At 42.4% G+C, this 20,592-nt stretch overlaps 2 protein-coding genes across 3 annotated transcripts; both read right to left on the bottom strand.

Annotated features, from left to right (window-relative positions):
- Positions 1–16,905: 16,905 nt before the first annotated feature.
- Positions 16,906–19,099, bottom strand: LOC131323968 (uncharacterized). Its single transcript, XM_058355801.1, has 8 exons — positions 18,611–19,099; positions 18,336–18,509; positions 18,052–18,226; positions 17,575–17,926; positions 17,357–17,450; positions 17,187–17,282; positions 17,007–17,105; positions 16,906–16,923 (listed from the first exon to the last, which is right to left on the bottom strand). The coding sequence occupies exons 1-8, from the start codon at positions 19,097–19,099 to the stop codon at positions 16,906–16,908; spliced, it is 1,497 nt and encodes a 498-aa protein (XP_058211784.1).
- LOC131324126 (uncharacterized) lies at positions 18,691–20,266 on the bottom strand. Of its 2 annotated transcripts, XR_009199236.1 has the most exons (4): positions 20,019–20,266; positions 19,876–19,939; positions 19,481–19,789; positions 18,691–19,246 (listed from the first exon to the last, which is right to left on the bottom strand). XR_009199236.1 is itself a non-coding variant. In XM_058355955.1 (3 exons), exons 1-3 carry the CDS (start codon positions 20,201–20,203, stop codon positions 19,565–19,567), a joined length of 474 nt encoding a protein of 157 aa, XP_058211938.1. In that variant the 5' UTR covers positions 20,204–20,266; the 3' UTR covers positions 19,259–19,564. The 2 variants fall into 2 exon arrangements, 1 of the variants encoding a protein (XP_058211938.1); XM_058355955.1 differs by lacking the exon at positions 18,691–19,246 and having other exon boundaries at positions 19,259–19,789.
- Positions 20,267–20,592: the final 326 nt, after the last annotated feature.

Genomic DNA, 20,592 nt, shown 5'->3' with positions numbered 1-20,592 from the left:
CAACATAATTTCCTGACAGGGCCACTTAATCTCATAAGAGGAGCCACATATGCGGAGTGACAGAGCAAGGGTCACGGGTGAGAAAGAAAGCAATAAGCTGACATGACCATTCACTAACCCCCCTTGTCGTCTATATGGTGTAACTAATTTTCATACACAGGGCAACATAATTTCCTGACAGGGCCACTTAATCTCATAAAAGGAGCCACATATGTGGACCGACAGAGGAATGGTCACGGGTGAGAAAGCAATAAGCTGACATGACCATTAACTGGCCCACCTTGTCGTCTATATGGTGTAACTAATTTTCATGCACAGGGCAACATAATTTCCTGACAGGGCCACTTAATCTCATAAGAGGAGCCACATATGCCGAGTGACAGAGCAAGGGTCACGGGTGAGAAAGAAAGCAATAAGCTGAGATGACCATTCACTGGCCCCTATAAGAGAGTTGTAGTCAGATTATCTGAGACCTATTGAATAGCTGCCACCGACCTTATTTCTCATATATTGCAGACCTTGAACACACCAAATCGCAGAGCAACTGTCACGGCCCTAATGCCAAAAAGGGGAAAGGAAAGGACCTTTGACTGCCCCCTAGTCGTGATTATGCTGTAACTCATGGTCATATACAGGTCAACTTCTTGCCAGAATGGGCAACGTTATTCAATAGACAGAGCCACTTAAGTGAATTGACATAGCAACTTTGACGGGGCCCCCTTGTTGTGAAAAGGAACGTTTGAATTATTACAAAATACATTATTTTATGTGGCCTTATGTCTTCTATAAATGACAATACCACCTGGTTCAGAAGTCCATAGCCCTTTTCTTTACCCACTGGCCCCCCTTGTGGTGTATATTGTGTTAAGTTATTTTCGTACACGTGGCCGACATATTTTCCAGATGGGGCAGCTTTATTTCTTAAAAGCAAGCAGACAATTATTTTCTTCACCTATAAATTCATCACACCTTCTCATCACTCATCAAACAAAGCAATGCCTAGACAAGGAAATCTTCCAATCCTCCAACATGACATTGCTACAAGTGCACCGTTAGAGTTTGACATAATTCCAAGGTTCAATCACGCCCACCTTATTACCTTGAATTACACTTTCAACGAGCTTTACTTAAATATGCACCTCCTGTAAAAGACCCAAAGCCACCTAAAATGTTCGTCATGCCCAGAAAGTTAAAAGAAGACAGCCACGCACAGATTCGCACATCCAGCAAACAGCCAGTATTCAAAAATTCATAACTAATTGTGTGATTATCGGTTTTGCATGATCTTGGTACCGAAATCTTTGTATTAAAACGTACTTGAACAGTTATGAAGACACCAAAAATTGATTCCTAGCAGAAGAGCCCCAAAATGGCAGATTACCAGAACCCACGAAATTTTCAGCATTCACTAGATTTATTCAAGACTCAAAATAGATGATCAAACTTAATCCTTGCACATCAAACCAACACTTAACACATATAAATAAGACAGGAGATCCCTACCTCGAAGGTTAGAAGCAACCCCGAACATGGTGGAAACTTCTAAGCACTCCGATCGTGAATTTTCTTGGATGGATAGAAAGCTCTCGTCGCAAAGAACAACTTTAGTACTTGGGATTTTTCCAAAATCTCATTCGTAGTAGATGAAATCGAAGAGAGAAGGTGAGAGGAGAGAGAGCCGAGAGAGAGAGGCGCCGGAAAAAGAAAAAGGGAAAAGGGAAAGTGATTTCCTGCCCCATTTTTTTTGACTTATATAGCACAAATAGCACTTACACCCTTTCACTACTATTGTGTTACAGCAACTCCCACGACTTACAAGTCATCTCACATTGACCCAACTCATATCTTCTGCATTATCCATACTTCAATAATCCAAATACATATTAAACATTTAAAATTTGAAAAAATAATTATGGGTCTCTACAAATATAGATGAAACGTGGTATGAAAAAAGTAACTTCCACAATTTATGACAAATAAGGTCGGTGGCAGCTATTCAATAGGTCTCAGAGAATCTGACTACAACTCTCTTATCGGGGCCAGTGAATGGTCATGTCAGCTTATTGCTTTCTTTCTCACCCATGACCCTTGCTCTGTCAATCCGCATATGTGGCTCCTCTTATGAGATTAAGTGGCCCGGTCAGGAAATTATGTTGCCCTGTGTATGAAAATTAGTTACACCATATAGACGACAAGGGGGGGCCAGTGAATGGTCATGTCAGCTTATTGCTTTCTCACCCGTGACCCTTGCTCTGTCAGTCCACATATGTGGCTCCTTTTATGAGATTAAGTGGCCCTGTCAGGAAATTATGTTGCCCTGTGTATGAAAATTAGTGACACCATATACACGACAAGAAGGGCCATTGAATGGTCAAATCACCTAATTTACCTGTCTATATACACACTTGCTCGGCCATTGATGAAGCATTCAAAACAATTACAATATGGATCCAAACTGTCATTTTGGAAGAAGACTAGAAAAGGGAGAGAGTTCTGGTTCTCGTACACGGGCACGGGTACGTACACCCCCACCTGTTCATCATCCAAACACCCGGCCTTCCTTTGGTTCGGCAGAAGATCACGAACTGCATCGTTTACTTCAAACAAGAACTATGAGAGTTCTCACAAACGGGGAAGTTGTGGAACGATCGATAGACGAATATGGTGGATTACCAATCGAAGTGTCGCCACCAGTACACCCCCCACCTGTTGATGTACCGAACAACTCCCGTTTTCGTCGTTTTCGACTACCAAGTGAGATGGAAGAAGGGGACGATCGTCGACATTCACGGCTTTCTGTTGTGGATGCTTGGTTGGCCGACAACAAAGCAAGGACTCGTGATGATTTGCCCGTAAACCATATGCGTGGGTACCGAGGGGTCATGTTGCACAATTCATTTCACAAGTGGCCGAGGACAGGTAGTGAACCACCACCGCCAACGGTAAGTCCACGTGAAGATCAACGGCTTCTTCCTAGATTGGACTATACCCTTGCTATATACGACAGGCGTGGCAAACGAAATTTTTTTGAACCTTTGTTGCAATACGGTGCAAGTGAAAATGCTTATTTCAAACTAGACTGGAACCAATCTTCATTTGAGGGTGAAGCCGCTGATTTACTTAACTGGCCTAACATGTTTGTAAAGAGGAACAAGTTGGAAGCGAAATGTCGTAAGTACGTACTTAAGGTGCCTAAAGCACGGTCAGCACAAATGATAGCCGGAAGAAGGCCAAACCGTCTCCATAACGACGTGTGCGAAAGGTTGCAGGTCGAGATTAATGCAATGTGCAAGCGACTAATCCGTCAAGTCCAGATAGTAAAGAAAGTGAGGGAAGCTGAAAGGGACGGCTTCGACCCCAGAGAGTCTATTAGAGAAATTAAGAGGAATCCACAGTATGCATCCGACCCCGAAGTATTTGATTATTCTGATGACGAATAGGAGTAATTGTATTCATACATTGATTCTAGTAATTATAAATTGTGGTAGTATTATTGTTGGATCTATGCAAGAACTTTATGTTTTGTTGTCAGAGATAGCTGCTCTGTGAATTCACATATGTTGCTCTTATGAAATAAAGTAGCCCATTGTGGAAATTAAGTTGTTACGTTATATTCTGCTGGACTGATATAGCAGCGAAAACAGCAGCATAGAACAACAGCAGCAGGATACACAAAATAGCAACACAATACAATAGCAGCAAGAGCAGATAACAGGCAGCTACTATTCATTACAGCAGCCAGAACAACAACACAATACAATAGCAAACAGCTGCAACATCAGTAATAGAATTGATACAGCACAAAAACTGACATATAATTCGTCATTGTAAATGCAATAGCTACACACTTTAGGAAATAACTGCCCTCAAAACTAAGAGACAATGGGACAATAGCTATATAAGATGTCACAATTCATTACAAAAGAATCTATGAAACTGTAGTATTTGTCCCCATCCACATCCACATGTACTGGCACCTTACAACTCAAAAAATTGTAGTATTTGGGGGGTTTGTATTTGTGCATTAGCCTAACTGACAAAGGAGAAGTACCCAGTCTCCGTTTGGGTAGCAAATCAGGAACCCACGAACAATAAGGAACCCACGAACCCATAAAATCACTTCAAAGTATCTTGCACACAATCCACAGGAGTATCAACTACATGAATTTGACCACCAATACACCATAATCTCCAACAATGAAATATTGACAAGGCTAAATGATACATCTTTGAGAGTCCATGTAGCTAGGGAAACAAAGAAAAAACATAAACGAAAATTGTAGAGTAGCATATCACAAAACGAAAACCATAAAAAGTGTGACAAATTAGAAACCCGTGAAAAGTGATGGACACAAACGAATAGTGCCATTGTTTCGTGCAATAGGAATATGAAAATTGAACTCAACCTTCACTTCACTAATGGTATAGCGTAGGATCTGCATACACATTCGCTGAACTCAAATTGGCTATACAAAGCAACTACTATCATTCACAAGTCAACCTAATTAAGGGATTCATGTAAGTTCCGCACATAGGTCCTAGCTCGGTCCATAAATATTGCGAACCTTTGGTTCAATGGAACTAAGCAGGAATGGAATGCTCATTCTCCCGGAACAAATCTTCATTAAGACATTGGGGGTTTGGTAAAAGGACGACGTAACATGGATATCCCATCTAGATTCATCATTTTATAAAAGGTAAATGGCCATTCGACCGTAAAGCTAAGGAAGGGACACTCAGAGTGCTATTGCAAAGGGATATGGTTGTCTACGAGGAATAGTAGACAATCTATGTACCCACCAAGTTTATTTCTAATTTTCACACACGTTCAGAAATCAAGTTTGATGGAGCGTGTCATATATAAAAGCCAACCCTATATGCTGTTTAAAACAACATAGAAATCTGCTACCATAAAGGTTTCAAAACCTATGTACTTCCTAGCTAAAAATCATATCCGCACATATATTCCAACCTTTCAAACATGCAAAATGCATTCAGAAAAAGGGCAGAAATAAGATGTCCATGCAGAGGTTCTTGAACACAATGTGAACATCTTCAAAACAAATACCGTAATAACATATTTACTTCAGGATCCCTTTTTCTTTGAATTCTCCTTTTTTCATATTCTTCGAACCAGCAAAGACTTCCAACTTTCTTAATCCCAGTCGAGATCAAGACCTCAGAAATGGAAATAAAAAAGCATCCCAATATACTCACAGTTACAAACAATTATATCATTAACTATAAAAACACAGGTAAGAGTAATATGCTTATTACGTTTATCGCCGAGGGATGGTTTTTAATATGGAGTCTCTTTCCTTATTTGCTTCATCCATGAAAAGATGAAGCAAAAGTCTTTTACGAATGGTTGGAATATGACCTCCTTGAAGTTCAGTTGAAGGATAAGTTCGACCATCCCAACGGTCCACATACTTCATGAAATAAATTCCACAATCATGGCTACAAAAACAAAATTGAACGACATGACTACAACGCCCAAAAGAATGACAAAATAAGTTGCACAAGTCAAGGAAGTTATGACTAACAAGTTTGTCTGTTGTGGCACATCCGCATATTCAACTTCAAATATGCGGGAATCTTTTCGTGAACTTCGCGTACGTCTCTTTTTCAGGAGTGCAAATAGATTCTTTTGCTATAATCGAAATTGAAAACAAGTTTGTAAATATAATAACACGTGCGCCAATCAAGATATAATGCATTAGGTCCAGCGACAACTTACTAAAATGTTAACTTGCTCCAATTGATCCAAGTTTTGTCCCGCGTGCTTCATTGAGTCAAGAATATTAACGCGTGACTCAACAAGGGATATGCACGCGCAAAACCAATGATCACTTTCAAGCACAGGCAAGAAAAGCTGAAAATAATTGGCCACCTGTAGGGAGGTATTCCCGAACAGATAGTTTTAGTTGCCGAACACGTGATATTTGGGAGCACGTGGTAAGTATGATAGGACTTATCGCCGAGCAGTATGGTGAACGGAGATGATATGGGAAGTCATTGATCCATACAGTTTGATCGGCTAATAAAGACAAAAGGCATGTGAGGTCGTTAGTCCAAGTAATTGATAAAATGACCAGTTACATGTGAAGTGACTGGTCCAAGACGTTTGTACGGCTTGAGATGGCCGAACAAGAGAAAGAGCTCCAATTAAGAGTAGGAGTAGAGGGAATACTCTGGAAGATTCCAGAATAAGTCATGTTCCGTAAGGGAATAAGATCCCGAGAATATAGGATCTAAGAAAGATACCCAATGAGAATGGGACGTTCAGCCAGTAATGGAAAAGAATCCTAAAAAGGACTCTTTTCTATGGAACTGATAAAGGAAACGAGAATCCTTGATATCCTGGTTTTCCTATACGAGATGGGAATCCGATGGCAATAGGGATGCTTGGGCAACAAACATATGAAAATCTATAAATATGAGGTAAACCTATAGGCAAACGGTACGCAATACATTGCATTCTTATTGCTTTCCTACTGATAATTAGGGTTTGACTGCTAGTACGTGATACTAACTTTGGCATCGGAGGGCCTTTGCCACGAAAGGCAAAGGTGCACTCACTCCTTGTACGTTTTGCAGATTAGGGCACAAACAACGAATTAGGGTTCCGGTGGAAAGGCACGAATAAGCCGTTGCAATCCAAGGTGATCCGAAGCATCAATTGTTTTCATCCCCCTACAATTGGCGCCGTCTGTGGGACACGAACAATTTTCCAGAAAAATAATCATGATGGAAGAAGATCCAGTTACTCCGTTTAGTCCGAAGGACTAGTTGGGTGGGGGAAGAGATAAATCCCCACCAGGAGCTCCGAGAAAGCTCACTGGTAGACATGACAGAGATAACTCCAAAGAAAAAGGAGATAAAACTGCTACTGGCTCCTTGAGAAGGAGTAAGTCTCATCGAAGAGATGAGTCAGTTACCCATTCAAGAAGTATACACAATGATAACGATGTCCTTGATAAAAAGAGAAGTGAAATCGAGGAGTACGCTTGCTTGATTAAAAAATGAGAGTACGAGATACAGGAATTGCAGCGGGTACGAGAGCACCCAGAAGATTCTGGACTTTCTCGTAAGAATTCCCAAAAGGACGGACGGACTCTGGTAGTCCATAAGAAGACTCATTCACGAAGGAGAACGAGCAGGAGTCCTAACAAAGGGAGATACGAAGCTTCTCCACGAAAAAGGAGAAGCAGAAGTAGAAGCCGAACACAGGTGAGAAGGGCTTCTTCACGAAAAATGAGGAGCAGAGACCGAAGTTCCACCTCCGAAGAGGAGGAAACAAGTAAACATCATCGAGATAGATACGAAAGACCAGATGCTGATTGGGACAAAGCTACGGCTTGCAAATCTAAGGAGATCGAGGATGGGACAGTGACTGCACGAGAAGTAGCACGCAAGGCCCTAAGTAATATTGCAGCCTCCCCCTTTACAAAGAGGCTACAAGAGGCTAGGTTGTCGAGCAGAGTGAAGCACGATACATTCGTACTTTATGAGACAAATACGGATCCCGTGGCTCACATACAGCATTATCAGCAGGCTATGTTCATGCATGAAGGGGATGATGCCATCTTATGCAAGATGTTCCCCTCCAGTATTGGCAAGGTGGCTTTAGCCTGATTTCATAAACTGGGCCCGCCATCCATACGAGGATGGAGGTAGTTGGCTAAGGAATTCATTGCTCGGTTCCTGACGAGCAGAAAGGCCCCTAAGACCTTTGAGAGTCTATCCACCATGAAACAGGAGGAGAACGAGCAGATCAGGGATTATGCAAAGAAGTACTGGGAAACTTTCAACAAGATTGAAAGTTGCAGTGAGGAGTATGCAATTGCCACCTTCAAGACTGGTTTGCCTGTTCGGGGAGAACTGCGTCACTCATTGAATAAACATCCGGTAGCCACATTGGCTAAATTGATGGAACGGATAGAGCAACACGCCAGAATGGAGGATGACATACTCCGTGAGGATGGCAGGACTGTCGCCGAACAGCCGAAGGCGCCTGCCAAAAATGTGGATAAGCCAGAACCCAAAACTTATAAAGAGAGAAGGGAATATGGGCAGGCTAAGAAAGAGCCATACAAGGATAAGCAAGCTCCTGACCCCAAATCTTTCTTTTCTATCACTACGGTTTGGAAGGAACCAATATACAAGATTCTTTATCGAATAAAGAATTAGCCATATTTTAAATGGCCCCCGAGTCTAGGCGGAGACAAGGATGCAAAACGTGCTACGAATCAGCACTGCAGTTACCATAAAGATTGGGGCCACATGACTGAGGATTGTGAGATGTACAAGAGACACCTTGATGATTTAGTCTCTCGGGGCTATCTCAAGGAATTTATCCAGGAGGATCCAAAGGAAAAAGGGAAAGCTATGGAACTGGGTTACGAGCAAAACCCTAAAGGAGTAATCCATATGATAGATGGGTTGGCCACACCTTATATGAGAAATGAGGTTAGGCTGTTACAAAGGCAAGTCAAGCACGATCAGTATGTGATGCGATTGGGAAACAAGAGAGGGCGAGAGAATGATGTGTGCAATGAGAGCATAGCATTCACTGATGATGACCTGGGAGAGGTCCAAATACCCCACAACGATGCTTTGGTCGTAACCCTACGAGTTGTGACATTGCGAGGATTCTAGTGGACTCAGGAAGTTGTACAGAGGTGATGTACTACGATGCATTCAAGAAGCTGTGATTGGCCCAAACAGACTTAGAGCAATCTACAACACCTCTGATTGGGTTCGGTGCAGGAGCAGTCTGGCCTCTTGGAAAGGTAACACTACCTGTTTGGGCTGGATCAGTGGTGTTGAGGGCTGATTTTTTAGTTGTCGATGTTCCTTCTTCCTATAACGCGATTATAGGAAGGATATGGTTACATAAGATGAGAGCAGTCTCTTCGACTTATCACCAGATGGTGAAGTTCCCAGGATCGAATGGGATTGAGGTACTTAGAGGCAATCAGAAAGTGGCACAACAATGTTTGATTTCAATCATTAAGAGAGCCCCAAAGGTCCACCACGTTCATACATTAGAAGTACCAGATCAACCAACTATCAAGGATGTTGGAAGGAGTCCGGCTGAAAAGGTGGTTGAAGGCTTGGAGAAAATCCAGATCAACGAGACTGATCCTGAAAGGTATTTCTTAGTAGGGGAATCACTACTAGCAGAGGAAAAGGCTGAATCAATAAAATTCCTGAAGGAATATGTTGATGTATTTGCATGGGTGCCAGAAGAAATGCCCGGGGTGGATGCAGGTGTGATCTGTCACCATTTAAATGTTGACCCTCAGCATAAGCCGATCATTCAGAAAAAACGGAAAGCAGCCATGCAGCATATGGATGCAGTAATTGAAGAGGTCGATCGTTTACTGGAAGCTAAAGCAATACGTGAAGTCTACTACCCAGAATGGTTATCCAACACCGTTGTGGTGAAGAAAAAGAATGGGAAGTGGCGTGTCTGCGTAGACTTCACAGACCTAAACAAGGCGTGTCCAAAAGATAGTTTTCCACTTCTAAGAATTGATCAGTTGGTTGATGCAACCGCTGGTTACGAGCGAATGAGTTTTCTTGATGCATATCGAGGATATCATCAAATTGCTATGTTTGGGCCTGATCAAGAGAAGACTTCATTTATCACACCACGAGGGTTGTACTGCTATAGTGTTATGCCGTTCGGGCTAAAGAATGCTGGGGCAACATACCAAAGACTTGCAACCATCATGTTCAAGAAGCTCCTTGGAAAGACTATGGAAGTCTACATAGATGATATGGTGGTGAAAAGTCAAGATAAACGGGGGCATATAACTGATTTGAAAGAAGTTTTCGAAATCTTGAGGGAGTACAAACTGAAACTCAACGCTTCGAAATGTGCGTTTTAGAATTGGATCAGGAAAATTCTTGGGCCATTTAGTGACCATGAGAGGGATTGAGGCTAACCCCGATCAAATTGCTGCCCTACAAAGGCTTCAGATTCCCAAAACCACTAAAGAAGTCCAAAGGTTGACTGGAATGGCTGCAGTACTTAATAGATTCATTAGCAAGTCAAGTGATAAGTGCAAACCCTTTTTTCAATTATTGAAAAAGAGGGAAGGATTTGAATGGCGAGCAACGTGTGAACAAGTCTTTCAGGACCTGAAGAAGTATCTGGCCGAGCCCTCGCTTTTGACAACTCCACAGCCAGGTGAGACTTTAATATTGTACTTAGCTGTTTCCGAGCATGCAGTAAGTGCAGTCCTGTTGAGGGATTTGGGAATCGAACAAATCCCTATTTATTATGTTAGCAAGACATTGCAGGATGCAGAGATGAGATATCTGTCTTTAGAAAACTTGTCCTGGCACTTAGGACAGCCACAAGGAAACTACCACACTACTTCCAAAGCCACAAGGTTGTGATTTACATGGAGTTTCCATTGAAATCACTGCTACGAAAAGCAGACTTCTCGGGAAGGATCTCGACATGGTCCGTCGAGTTGAGCCAGTATGATATCGATTATCAGCCACGCACGGCAATCAAAGGCCAAATGTTGGCTGATTTTGTGGCAGAGTTTTCTCCCACGGTAGCTCCCCTACCTCCTACGAGAAAGGAACAAGTGACTAAGACATCTCCCGAGAAGATTCAGTCTTCAGTCGAACAGGATCCTGTAGAATGGAAGTTATTCGTTGATGGATCAGCATGTAACACAGGGTCAGGGATTGGGATTGTGCTTTTTCCCCCTGATGAAGTGATGTTGGAGCCGTCTGTTCGGCTTGGGTTTAGTGCGTCAAACAATGTGGCGGAGTACGAGGCACTTTTAGCTGGCTTGAGAAGTGCAAAGACCCTAAAAGCAGAACGGGTTAGGGTGTATTATGATTCACAGCTTGTGGTTAATCAGCTGTCCGGCGAATATGAAACCCGAAGTGAAAAGTTGGTAGCCCACGTACAGGCAGCCAAAGACCTGCTTGATACCTTCGAAAGGGTATACATTGAACAGATAAGTTCTGGACAGAATGCACATGCAGATTCATTAGCTTGGTTGGCTGCAGCTGTGCCAGCTGAGTTCAAAAGGAAGGTAGCAGTCGAATATCTAAGTGAGCCGAGCATTGGAAGAAGTGTGGACTTGGTATTGGACGTGAACCAAGGCCCAAGTTGGATGGACCCAATCGAGGAGTTCTTACGAGACGTGATACTCCCTTCTGACAAAAAGGTGGCTCATAAGATAAGGATAAAATCTGCTAGGTTTTGGCTGTCCCCAGAGGGTAAGTTATACAGAAAATCCTTTACAAGCCCATATTTGCTATGCATACATCCTGAGATGGTGCAGAAGTTTCTTCATGAAATCCACGAGGGAACATGTGGGAGCCATGCTGGAGGCAGATCCATTGCCCACCGAGCAATTACCCAAGGCTACTGGTGGCCACACATGCAGGAAGATGCAAAGGTGTATGTGAAGATTTGTGAGAAGTGTCAAAAATTCTCACCAATGATTCGAACTCCCGCTGAGGATCTGGTGCCTTTGACAAGTCCCTGACCGTTTGTTCAATGGGGGATGGACATCGTGGGTCCACTACACAAAGCAACTGGGAATCGAAAATTCCTGCTAGTGGCAACTGACTATTTTACTAAATGGATTGAGGCAGAACCACTGGCCAAAATCACTGAACCTATGATAGAAAGGTTCGTATGAAAGAGCATCATCACTCGCTTTGGGGTCCCTTACTCATTGATCACAAACAATGGATCCCAATTTCAGAAGAAATTCAAGGCTTTTTATGTCCAGTATGGAATACGAAATTATTATTCCACCCCAGCCTACCCATAGAGTAATGGGCAGGCTGAGGCGTCTAATAAAACTATCCTTGACGGAATCAAGAAAAGGCTGGACAAAGCCAAAGGGAAGTGGCCGGACGAGTTACCGTTAGTTTTGTGGGCTCACCGCACAACGCCTAGGAGGTCTTCGGGAGAGACCCCCTATTCATTGGCATATGGAATAGAGGCTGTCATACCTCTGGAAGTAGGTCTGCTGACCAACAGGACCGTTTTGGTTGAAAGTGGAGGTAATGACAGGGCCCTTGAAATCGAGCTTGATCTCACCGAGGAGAGGAGAGAAAGGGCCTTGGTCCATCTGGCTTCCTACCAGGAGTAGCTAATGAAGAGCTATAATAAGCATGTTCATCCTCGAGAATTTGGTGTTGGGGACCTCGTACTACGAAAAGTGCTCGGCAACACCAAGGTGGCCAATGAAGGCAAGTTGGGGCCCAATTGGGAAGGCCCTTATCGAGTAACCGAGATTGTAGATATAGGGGCCTATAAATTGGCAGATTTGGATGGTAATCCAATTCCGAGGCCTTGGAATGTCCATAATCTACGAAAATTCTTTGTTTAAAGAAGCATTAAGTTCTGTTTTAGATTTGCACTACGTGATTGTGTGGGAATTACGAATATAATTCCCTTGTTCTAATTTTATTATTTTCAGTTGCAAGAGGTACGAATAACGCCCTCTTGAGTTTTACAGATTATGAATAAAATCACTTTTTGCCCTATCAATAGTATGTTCTTGGCATTTGGTTTAAAAATACGAACTACGGGCTTGGTTTCCCTCATTCGTATTGGGGAGCAGGGAACCGGCACCTATACATTAAGTATGCGAAACTTAACGGGTACAAGTACAAAACACTTGTATGGAATTTAAAGTACGAGGCACTTGTAAGTTTATATACAACAATTGACTTGGCTTAAAGCATAACGAGTATATGTTAGCCACAATTATTCAAGTACGAGAAACTTAAAACAGTTGGGTACGTGAAACTTTGCAAATACAAGTATGAAACACTTGTATGATTTTTTAAATACAAGTATGAAACACTTGTATGATCTTTGAAATACAAGTATGAAACACTTATATGATTGTTAAAATACAAGTATGAAACACTTGTATGATTCCCAACGTACGAGGAACTTAGAAACATAGAACGATTGTTTCTAAATACGTGAAAGAGTTCAAGCACAGATGATTCACAAGATTTGCTAAGTATTGAACACTTATGCACAAACATACATAAGTACGAAATACTTAAAAGATTAAACTATTTGCATCCGAACAGATGCAAAGACAAGAGTAGCCGAACAAATCATAAGGTTATGCCACAAAGGGCTGAATACCTGTATTATCAAAAGTACTACCATGCTAAGCGAAAGTACTGGTACCACGCAGGGTTGAAATACTATGGTCACGCAGGACCAGCCATATTGTTTAAATCCATAGAAGAAACACAAAATCCTACCTGCTTGCTATTTCAATCTAGGTTCTGAATCTCTGGAAGGATGTCAGCTCCAGCTAAACCAGTAGCAGCAGTATTTTCCTCTGGGATGACAATCTCGGTGGTCCCTTCCCGAACAGATAAGTGCGCAACGTCAGTTTGTGATTCCACCTGTATCTCTTCATCAACATCTGCAAAGTCGTCAATCTGCTGATCAACATCGTCAGTTGGGGCTGCAACTTGGCGGCTTGGTAGATCGTTCTCTACCCATAGGGAAGAATCCTCGGCAACACCTACCTTCGTTGGACACGCCTCCTAGCAAGCAGTCCAGATCTCATCTTGAATGATTGGCATCTGCTCCACGTAGCTGGCCGTCGTAGCGTCGAAACCTTTCTGGTAGCCATCTTCGAATGCAGCTTTTTTGGTTTGCTCTATTTCAACCAAAGCATGGTTGAGACTGTCTTCAGCAGTTCTAAGCTTGTCTTTTGCCTCTTCAAAGTCAACTTTGGCTTTGTCTCTCTCTCTAGTCTAGTGATGGTACGGAGCAGCCTGGTGTTATTGTTCAACAGCGTGATCCTTTCGTTATTAGCATCTTGGAACTTCTGGCCCAGTGTGACCATCTTTTGAATGAACTGGCAAAACACCGAACAGTAAGTAATGGGTGTAGCAATACATGATATGTGGTATACGAAATATACATAACAACTTATATGGAAAGATCAAGTCACATTACCTTGATACCACTGACGAGTCCAGTGGAAACAAGCCGATCAGGTGCGGCCTCAGACTTTTTTTGCATGTCAACAGGAAGCAATAGACCTTGTGCAAGGGCGAGTGCTGTCTCCAAAGAGCTGGCGCTATCCCCAATGTGAACAGGCCGATCACCCCTAATGAGATTGGGGGCCCAGCTTTGAGGAAACACTTGAATGCTCGATGAAGGAGGTTGCTGGACTGAAGCAGAGGCTTGGGCAGGGGCGTCTCTAGTTTCTTCGCTCCTGGGATGTTTGTCCCGATGAGCATCGATAGCCTTAAGGGAACTATTGTGTTCCCGAGGAGAAGAAGAAGATTGTGTTGATCCCCCCTATTATGACGAGATCGTGGGGGGGGGGGCGCTAGTTGATGCCACCCTATTGGCAGCACCATGCCCTCGTGTGGAAACAGTCAGAAGAGTATTGAGATCAACTAGTTGACGAGTCATCGTACCTGATGTTGGGGGAGATCGAGAGTAGCCCGAGGAGGATGACTGACTGGTAATGCAGAGAGGAATGGGCTGTTGTTCGGGGACGACTGGCATGCGTTCAGATCTTTTGAGTACCACACGTGTTTGAGGAATGCCTTCAGGGATAGCAACCTCACCCGGCTGTCCGGCAAGGGTAACACCGGCTTGCAGTCTTGAATTACGTGGTCGGGGAGCAGTGGAGGTGGAAGCGGTACTGATGCTTGGATGGGCGAGCCTTCTGTCGATAACCCCTCTGTACGACGGGTCGTATCCCAGTAATACTTCGGCGTTACGACCCCGACCAGCTGTTCGGGTACCAGGCTCGCCTGTATACTTTAGGATCTTGTTAATGTCCTCTGTTCGGACGTTGCTCGGTACACGTCTAGGACGCTTGTTAGCGTTTTCAGCTGCAAGATCGAAGTTGTAAAACCAAAATTAGACACATAGAAAAGCTACGAGAAAGCAGTAAACGAAAAATTACAAAGATCAAAAAATGAGGAGCATACGTGGGTATCCCCATATGTGGGGGCAGTGGAGACCCACCACCTGACCATCCTCTCCTAGTGGCTCAAAGGCTCCAGTGATGTAAAGGAAATCGATCTCATGATCCCGAGCAGAGTCTGGCAGGTTTAGCACGAGACGCTTGTCTGCCCTTCTAACTTTGAAATAGTAAGTGTTATATTCAGGGTTTAGTACAATGTTGTACCACCACTGAATGTCCCAAATTCCTAGCTGGGTCCCCAGAATCCTATTCAAAGCTATTACACCCATTATTAGCCTAAAAACGTTTGTTGATACTTGCATGGGGGTGAGACGGTACCACTTTATGATCTGGCGGAGTAGTGGGTGAAGGGGAAATCGGACTCCACCTTCGATAATGGCCACAATAGGGATACACATTCTATCCCAGGAGCCACCATCCCTATCTGCTCCTAGAGGGGCGAGTTCGAGTCCTACGTTATCAGGAATGTCATATTTCGTCCTAAATGCCGCCATGGCAGTAGGGGTTTCGCATAATTTCCTAAACTTACTGGGTTTAGGGGGGGTTCTCATTATCATCCGCCATAAAGATAAATCAAACGAAAACTATGAAGTCAGAAAGGAGTATGAATTAGCCCTAAAAACCAGCGGTTCTAAGATCTCAGAATTGACTAAAAATGGTGAGTAAGAACGAGGATCTTACAAAGATACTACGACGATTTCCTGGAACGCAATCGGATTTGTAGATGGCGGCGATGGCGGATGGCGGGATATTTTTGCCTGGTTTTAGAGAGAGAAGGAGAGAGTTTAAGTTTTGGTGAAAAGATCCAAAAGTATATTCTTTGGGGTTTAATGCCAGGGACGGAGACGAAACGTCTTGTCTCACACCGTTACCTAAAAAGTAACGGGAGGAAGGGAATGAACTAACGGCATATTAAACGTCGTTTAGACAAAGCGTCAGTTCACATTTAATGTAAAGCGTACGAGATGCGCCATGTGGAGTCATTGCCTCGAGATGGTACGAAGGCAAAGGCGCCAAGGCATCAAATGAATATTAAAACAATGACTGCACGGGATCAAAAGAGTCTGATCTAAATAATTTTTGTTTCTAAGCTTCATATATTGCCCCCGAACAGTGGTAAATAAATGAAACTGGAGAGCAATTGTAGGGAGGTATTCCCGAACAGATAGTTTTAGTTGCCAAACACGTGATATTTGGGAGCATGTGGTAAGTATGATTGGACTTATCGCCGAGCAGTATGGTGAACGGCGATGATATGGGAAGTCATTGATCCATACAGTTTGATCGGCTAATAAAGACAAAAGACATGTGAGGTCGTTAGTCCAAGTAATTGATAAAAGGACCAGTTACATGTGAAGTGACTGGTCCAAGATGTCTGTACGGCCTTGAGATGGCTGAACAAGAGAAAGAGCTCCAATTAAGAGTAGGAGCAGAGGGAATACTCTGGATGATTCTAGAATAAGTCATGTCCCGTAAGGGAATAAGATCCCGAAAATATAGGATCTAAGAAAGATACCCAATGAGAATGGGATGTTCGGCCAGTAATGGAAAAGAATCCTAAAAAGGACTCTTTTCTATGGAACTGATAAAGGAAACGAGAATCCTTGATATCCTGGTTTTCCTATACGAGATGGGAATCCGATGGCAACAGGGATGCTTAGGCAACAAACATATGAAAATCTATAAATATGAGATAAACCTAGAGGCAAACGGTACGCAATACATTGCATTCTTATTGCTTTCCTACTGATAATTAGGGTTTGACTGCTAGTACGTGATACTAACTTTGGCATCGAAGGGCCTTTGCCACGAGAGGCAAAGGTGCACTCACACCTTGTCTATTTTGCAGATTAGGGCACAAAGAACGAATTAGGGTTCCGGTGGAAAGGCACGAATAAGCCGTTGCAATCCAAGGTGATCCGAAGCATCAATTGTTTTCATCCCCCTACACCACCATTAAGTCAAAATAACATTGGGGCACACATCATAAACAATGGAATACGGTATATATTGGGATTAGTTACGTACCATGTCACATTTTAACACGTCATAACCTAGTTTATCAGGGTCGCAACCATCCCGCAATACATTGCTGTAGTTGTCACTTTCAGTTGCAAGTAGATTGGACTGGGGAATTTTTTTTTGAAATACATCAGAAATAAAGTCAAAAAACAAAAAAATTTAACCATAATAAGAAGGATATATTACCGCAAAGGCTGGAGAGAAAATGTGACGTGATGGATGAGCCTTGGTCGCATGGGCTCTTTCCTTCAGCATTCGCCAATCCGTAAAAGTGTACATAACCTACGTGTAGTCCAGCGTATGACAGTTATTCAACGTTATGACACAAATAACAGAAATTGAAGTATGGAACATACCATATTACACACAAGGCCCCTCGGTTTAAACGATTGAGCAACTTCCTTGCGAGTAAAAGGCCACTTTGCCCCTTCAATACGGATCAACACCTCCCTGTTGTGCCAAAATATTTTGTTAGTATACCAAAATCGGGAAAGAGATAGCATGGTTTCAAAAATGTAACCGATGGTTTGTCCCTTACAAGTAATATGGTATGTCGCGAAAAAGATAAAGGTACCTTAAATCATTTGTCGGTCCCCTAATAAGATAGTTAATGACTGATTCTTCTTCTTCCTTTAATTTTGTTGTCTTGACAAAGGGTTGTGCAACAAAAGGAGATTTAATAGATGGGCTCGGCTTCACGTTTCTTCGACGTTTTCTCTTTGTGGGATCAGTTGAGATCGCCACCGCTTCCTGCTTTCGCTTACAGGACGCCGACCCATCCATGATTTTGGATGTCCCCCCCACCTCCCCTTCCTCCTCAATCTCATCCCCCTTCTCCTTAATATGATCCCCCTCCTCCCCTTTATGAATCTGATCCCTCTGCTCCTTAATATGATCCCCCTCGTCCCCCTTATGAATCTGATCCCCTTATGAATTTGATCCCCCTGCTCCTTAATATGATCCCCCTCGTCCCTCTTATGAATCTGATCCTCCTGCTCCTCTTCCTCCCACTCCCCCTGGTCCTCATATTCATGTAGTTCAAAATTTCCACTAAATTGTGGTGAATGGCCTTCATCTTCTACAGGTTCTGCCCGTAGACCATCTTGAGGGCTTCGAAGAACAGGGCTTCCAACGACAGGCTCACCCATAGCAGCATCCATTTCATGCAACCTTTTTAAGTTATTCATAAATTGACGCATGAAATCTTTGTACATATCAATGCAGATCTGAAATGGTATAAGATAAACCAAAATATGAGCATATGTGAAAACTAATTGAGGCAATCTAAAAGAACCATGAATATATGAAATATTGAAACTAAGCCAATACCATCACCTGATTTTTCAAATTATGGGGAGGGAACTGAGAAAAAAAATAATCCTCAAATGGCTTGTCGTCCGCCTCTTTGGAAATGCGAATATCGATCAATTCCTTTGTCCATAAGCCAATAGGAGGCTCAGGTTCCTTCCCAATTTCAACATCCAGCGGATGTAAGTCAAAATATATGACCTGCAAAACAAATCAGTCATAATTTTTAACTTCCTACATAAGCCATAATATTGTTATTGAAAGTGTTAAATAGAATGCTACAAAAGATTAAGTAAACATACCATAAAAAGGAACAGACTACCACCAACTCCTTCCCCCTTCCGTCCACGACCTTTGGTTACCTGAACCTTATAATTTCGAATCTTGTTCACCAACCAATCCAACACAAAGGCCGGCCACTTATACGTCTTTAAGGTTTCAAGGTCGTCGGCAATCACCCCAGGGAACAATCTATTCCTCGCAACTTCCTTTGTGGTGGGGCACAACAAGCATCCCAATGTAAATAGCATGTAAGCCCTATGAAACTTCCCATCAGTATCGCCTTCCTTAATCACATTTTCCAATTTCACGATTTCAATCCCTTTAAAACCTCCCTTAAAGTCCTCTTCAATTTTTGTTTTGTGTAATTCAAGGCATTCCGTAGGCACGGGTGTGTCCCCTATTGGCATCCCTAAAACTCTTGCAACATCTTCTTCAGTAATATGAACAATTAGGCCCCTCCTAAATTCGATGCTACAAGTTTCTGGATTGAAACATTGGACCAAATGCATAGCAAAGACTCTATGCAGATGGCCACACTTCACATGAAGTAATGAATGGAATGGATTACATGCTTTGATTGCATCACGTTGGTCTTGAGTCAATTCACCAATCAAGGAAACAAATTTCCTAGGGGAACACCTTGTCTTTATATTAAGCTGTAAGTATAAACAAACGAAAAATTATATTAGCATGGTAGTAATTTCATTATCACAAAGGTAGCACACATAGCAGGTATTGGGTGGTAATTTTGTTAGTATGAAACATGTACATGTTAAAACAATCAAAAAGCGATTTGTGGTAATGAATTAAGTAGTTGTGTTAAAGTGGGGCTCAACTCAAATTGGATAAGACCACAATGAAAAAGTATACATATTCAAAGGCATAACTACCTATATATGGACATAAATGCACATAAAGGTGAAATCCCATGATTAAGCATTTCAACTCCTAAGCACGGTACAAAGCATCGTTAGTTATTGACATACCGACACTTTCTTCTTCTTTTTACTCTCCCCTATACTCTTCTTCTTCTTCTTCTTTGGACGGGGCGGACAATTGTCGCCCTCTTGTTCACTCAATTCCTCATCATTCACATCGACCTCATCATTATCTTCCTCACTGCTTGATCCAGAATAGGTTTTGTCGTAGTTCTTTCGCAAGTATCCCTCATGCCACCATTCCGACATGGCTGCCATCACCTACATAGGAAATGAATATCATAGACGAGATTAAAAAATGGTACTGACAAAAAAAATACAATTTCTTTCCATCCCTCAATCCTAACCTCTGTTTGTTTTATTATATTGTCTTCTTGAAATATTTTCTTTACACCTCGAGTAAAATCCTTCCTGCATTTAACCAAGGATTCAGTGGTCAATATGTAAGCGGGATAACAAAAGACATGAAATATCATCTATTAAAACTCACACATAAACAGCGAAACAACTAGGTTTCCGTTGCTTCTGGTGTGAACTACTTCCCTCGTGAACTATTGCACCCATCTTGACCTGCACTTTCATAGGTGGTACTACTGATTTCCTAGCTTTGGCCTTTGAACATACCATCATAGAGATAACTGCACATGAAACGAAGAAGTTTACACATAAAACCATAATAAGCAACCTGTGAAGTATAAATCTTGAAAATATGTTTTAGATCATCTTAGTTTCCTAGGGCCAGCCAAAACTATTTCAGACTTAGCCAAATTGCATTGCATTGCATTGTTAATGGAAGAAGACAATGCAATGCAATTTCGAACATCAAGATCAACTACTTTGATTTGCAAACATCAGCATGGATTGAGGTAAATGATCAGAAACAGCAGCAGAAAATATCATCAGTGTGATAGCAAAACAGGTTGTAGCAAATAGGAGATTGGAGCTGCCAAAACAGAAAATACAGAACAGCAGAACAACATTTTGCAGCTGACTGCACCAGCAGTGTACCAGCAGCAGCAGCCATAACAGAGACAGCAGTAGCATCCACACAGTAAATAGCAGTA

Source organism: Rhododendron vialii, chromosome 4a (genome assembly GCF_030253575.1).
Source record: "Rhododendron vialii isolate Sample 1 chromosome 4a, ASM3025357v1".
Classification (NCBI taxonomy): domain Eukaryota; kingdom Viridiplantae; phylum Streptophyta; class Magnoliopsida; order Ericales; family Ericaceae; genus Rhododendron; species Rhododendron vialii.
The sequence above is the reverse complement of the archived record's forward strand: the minus strand, read 5'-3'. Positions and strand labels throughout refer to the sequence as shown.

What these genes read in the sequence shown, in the direction of transcription:
- LOC131323968 (XM_058355801.1), bottom strand. Translation starts at nt 19,099, where the DNA reads ATGCATTTGGTCCAATGTTTCAATCCAGAAACTTGTAGCATCGAATTT. An exon ending in AGGCCATTCACCACAATTTA is followed by an intron (nt 17,927 to 18,051) that starts GTGGAAATTTTG and finishes CAAATTCATAAG; the next exon opens with GGGATCAGATTCATAAGGGG. An exon ending in TTTTCTCTCCAGCCTTTGCG is followed by an intron (nt 17,106 to 17,186) that starts GTAATATATCCT and finishes AAAATTCCCCAG; the next exon opens with TCCAATCTACTTGCAACTGA.
- LOC131324126 (XM_058355955.1), bottom strand. Translation starts at nt 20,203, where the DNA reads ATGGTTTTATGTGTAAACTTCTTCGTTTCATGTGCAGTTATCTCTATG. An exon ending in AGTTGTTTCGCTGTTTATGT is followed by an intron (nt 19,940 to 20,018) that starts GTGAGTTTTAAT and finishes GGTTAAATGCAG; the next exon opens with GAAGGATTTTACTCGAGGTG. An exon ending in ATATAATAAAACAAACAGAG is followed by an intron (nt 19,790 to 19,875) that starts GTTAGGATTGAG and finishes TTTCCTATGTAG; the next exon opens with GTGATGGCAGCCATGTCGGA.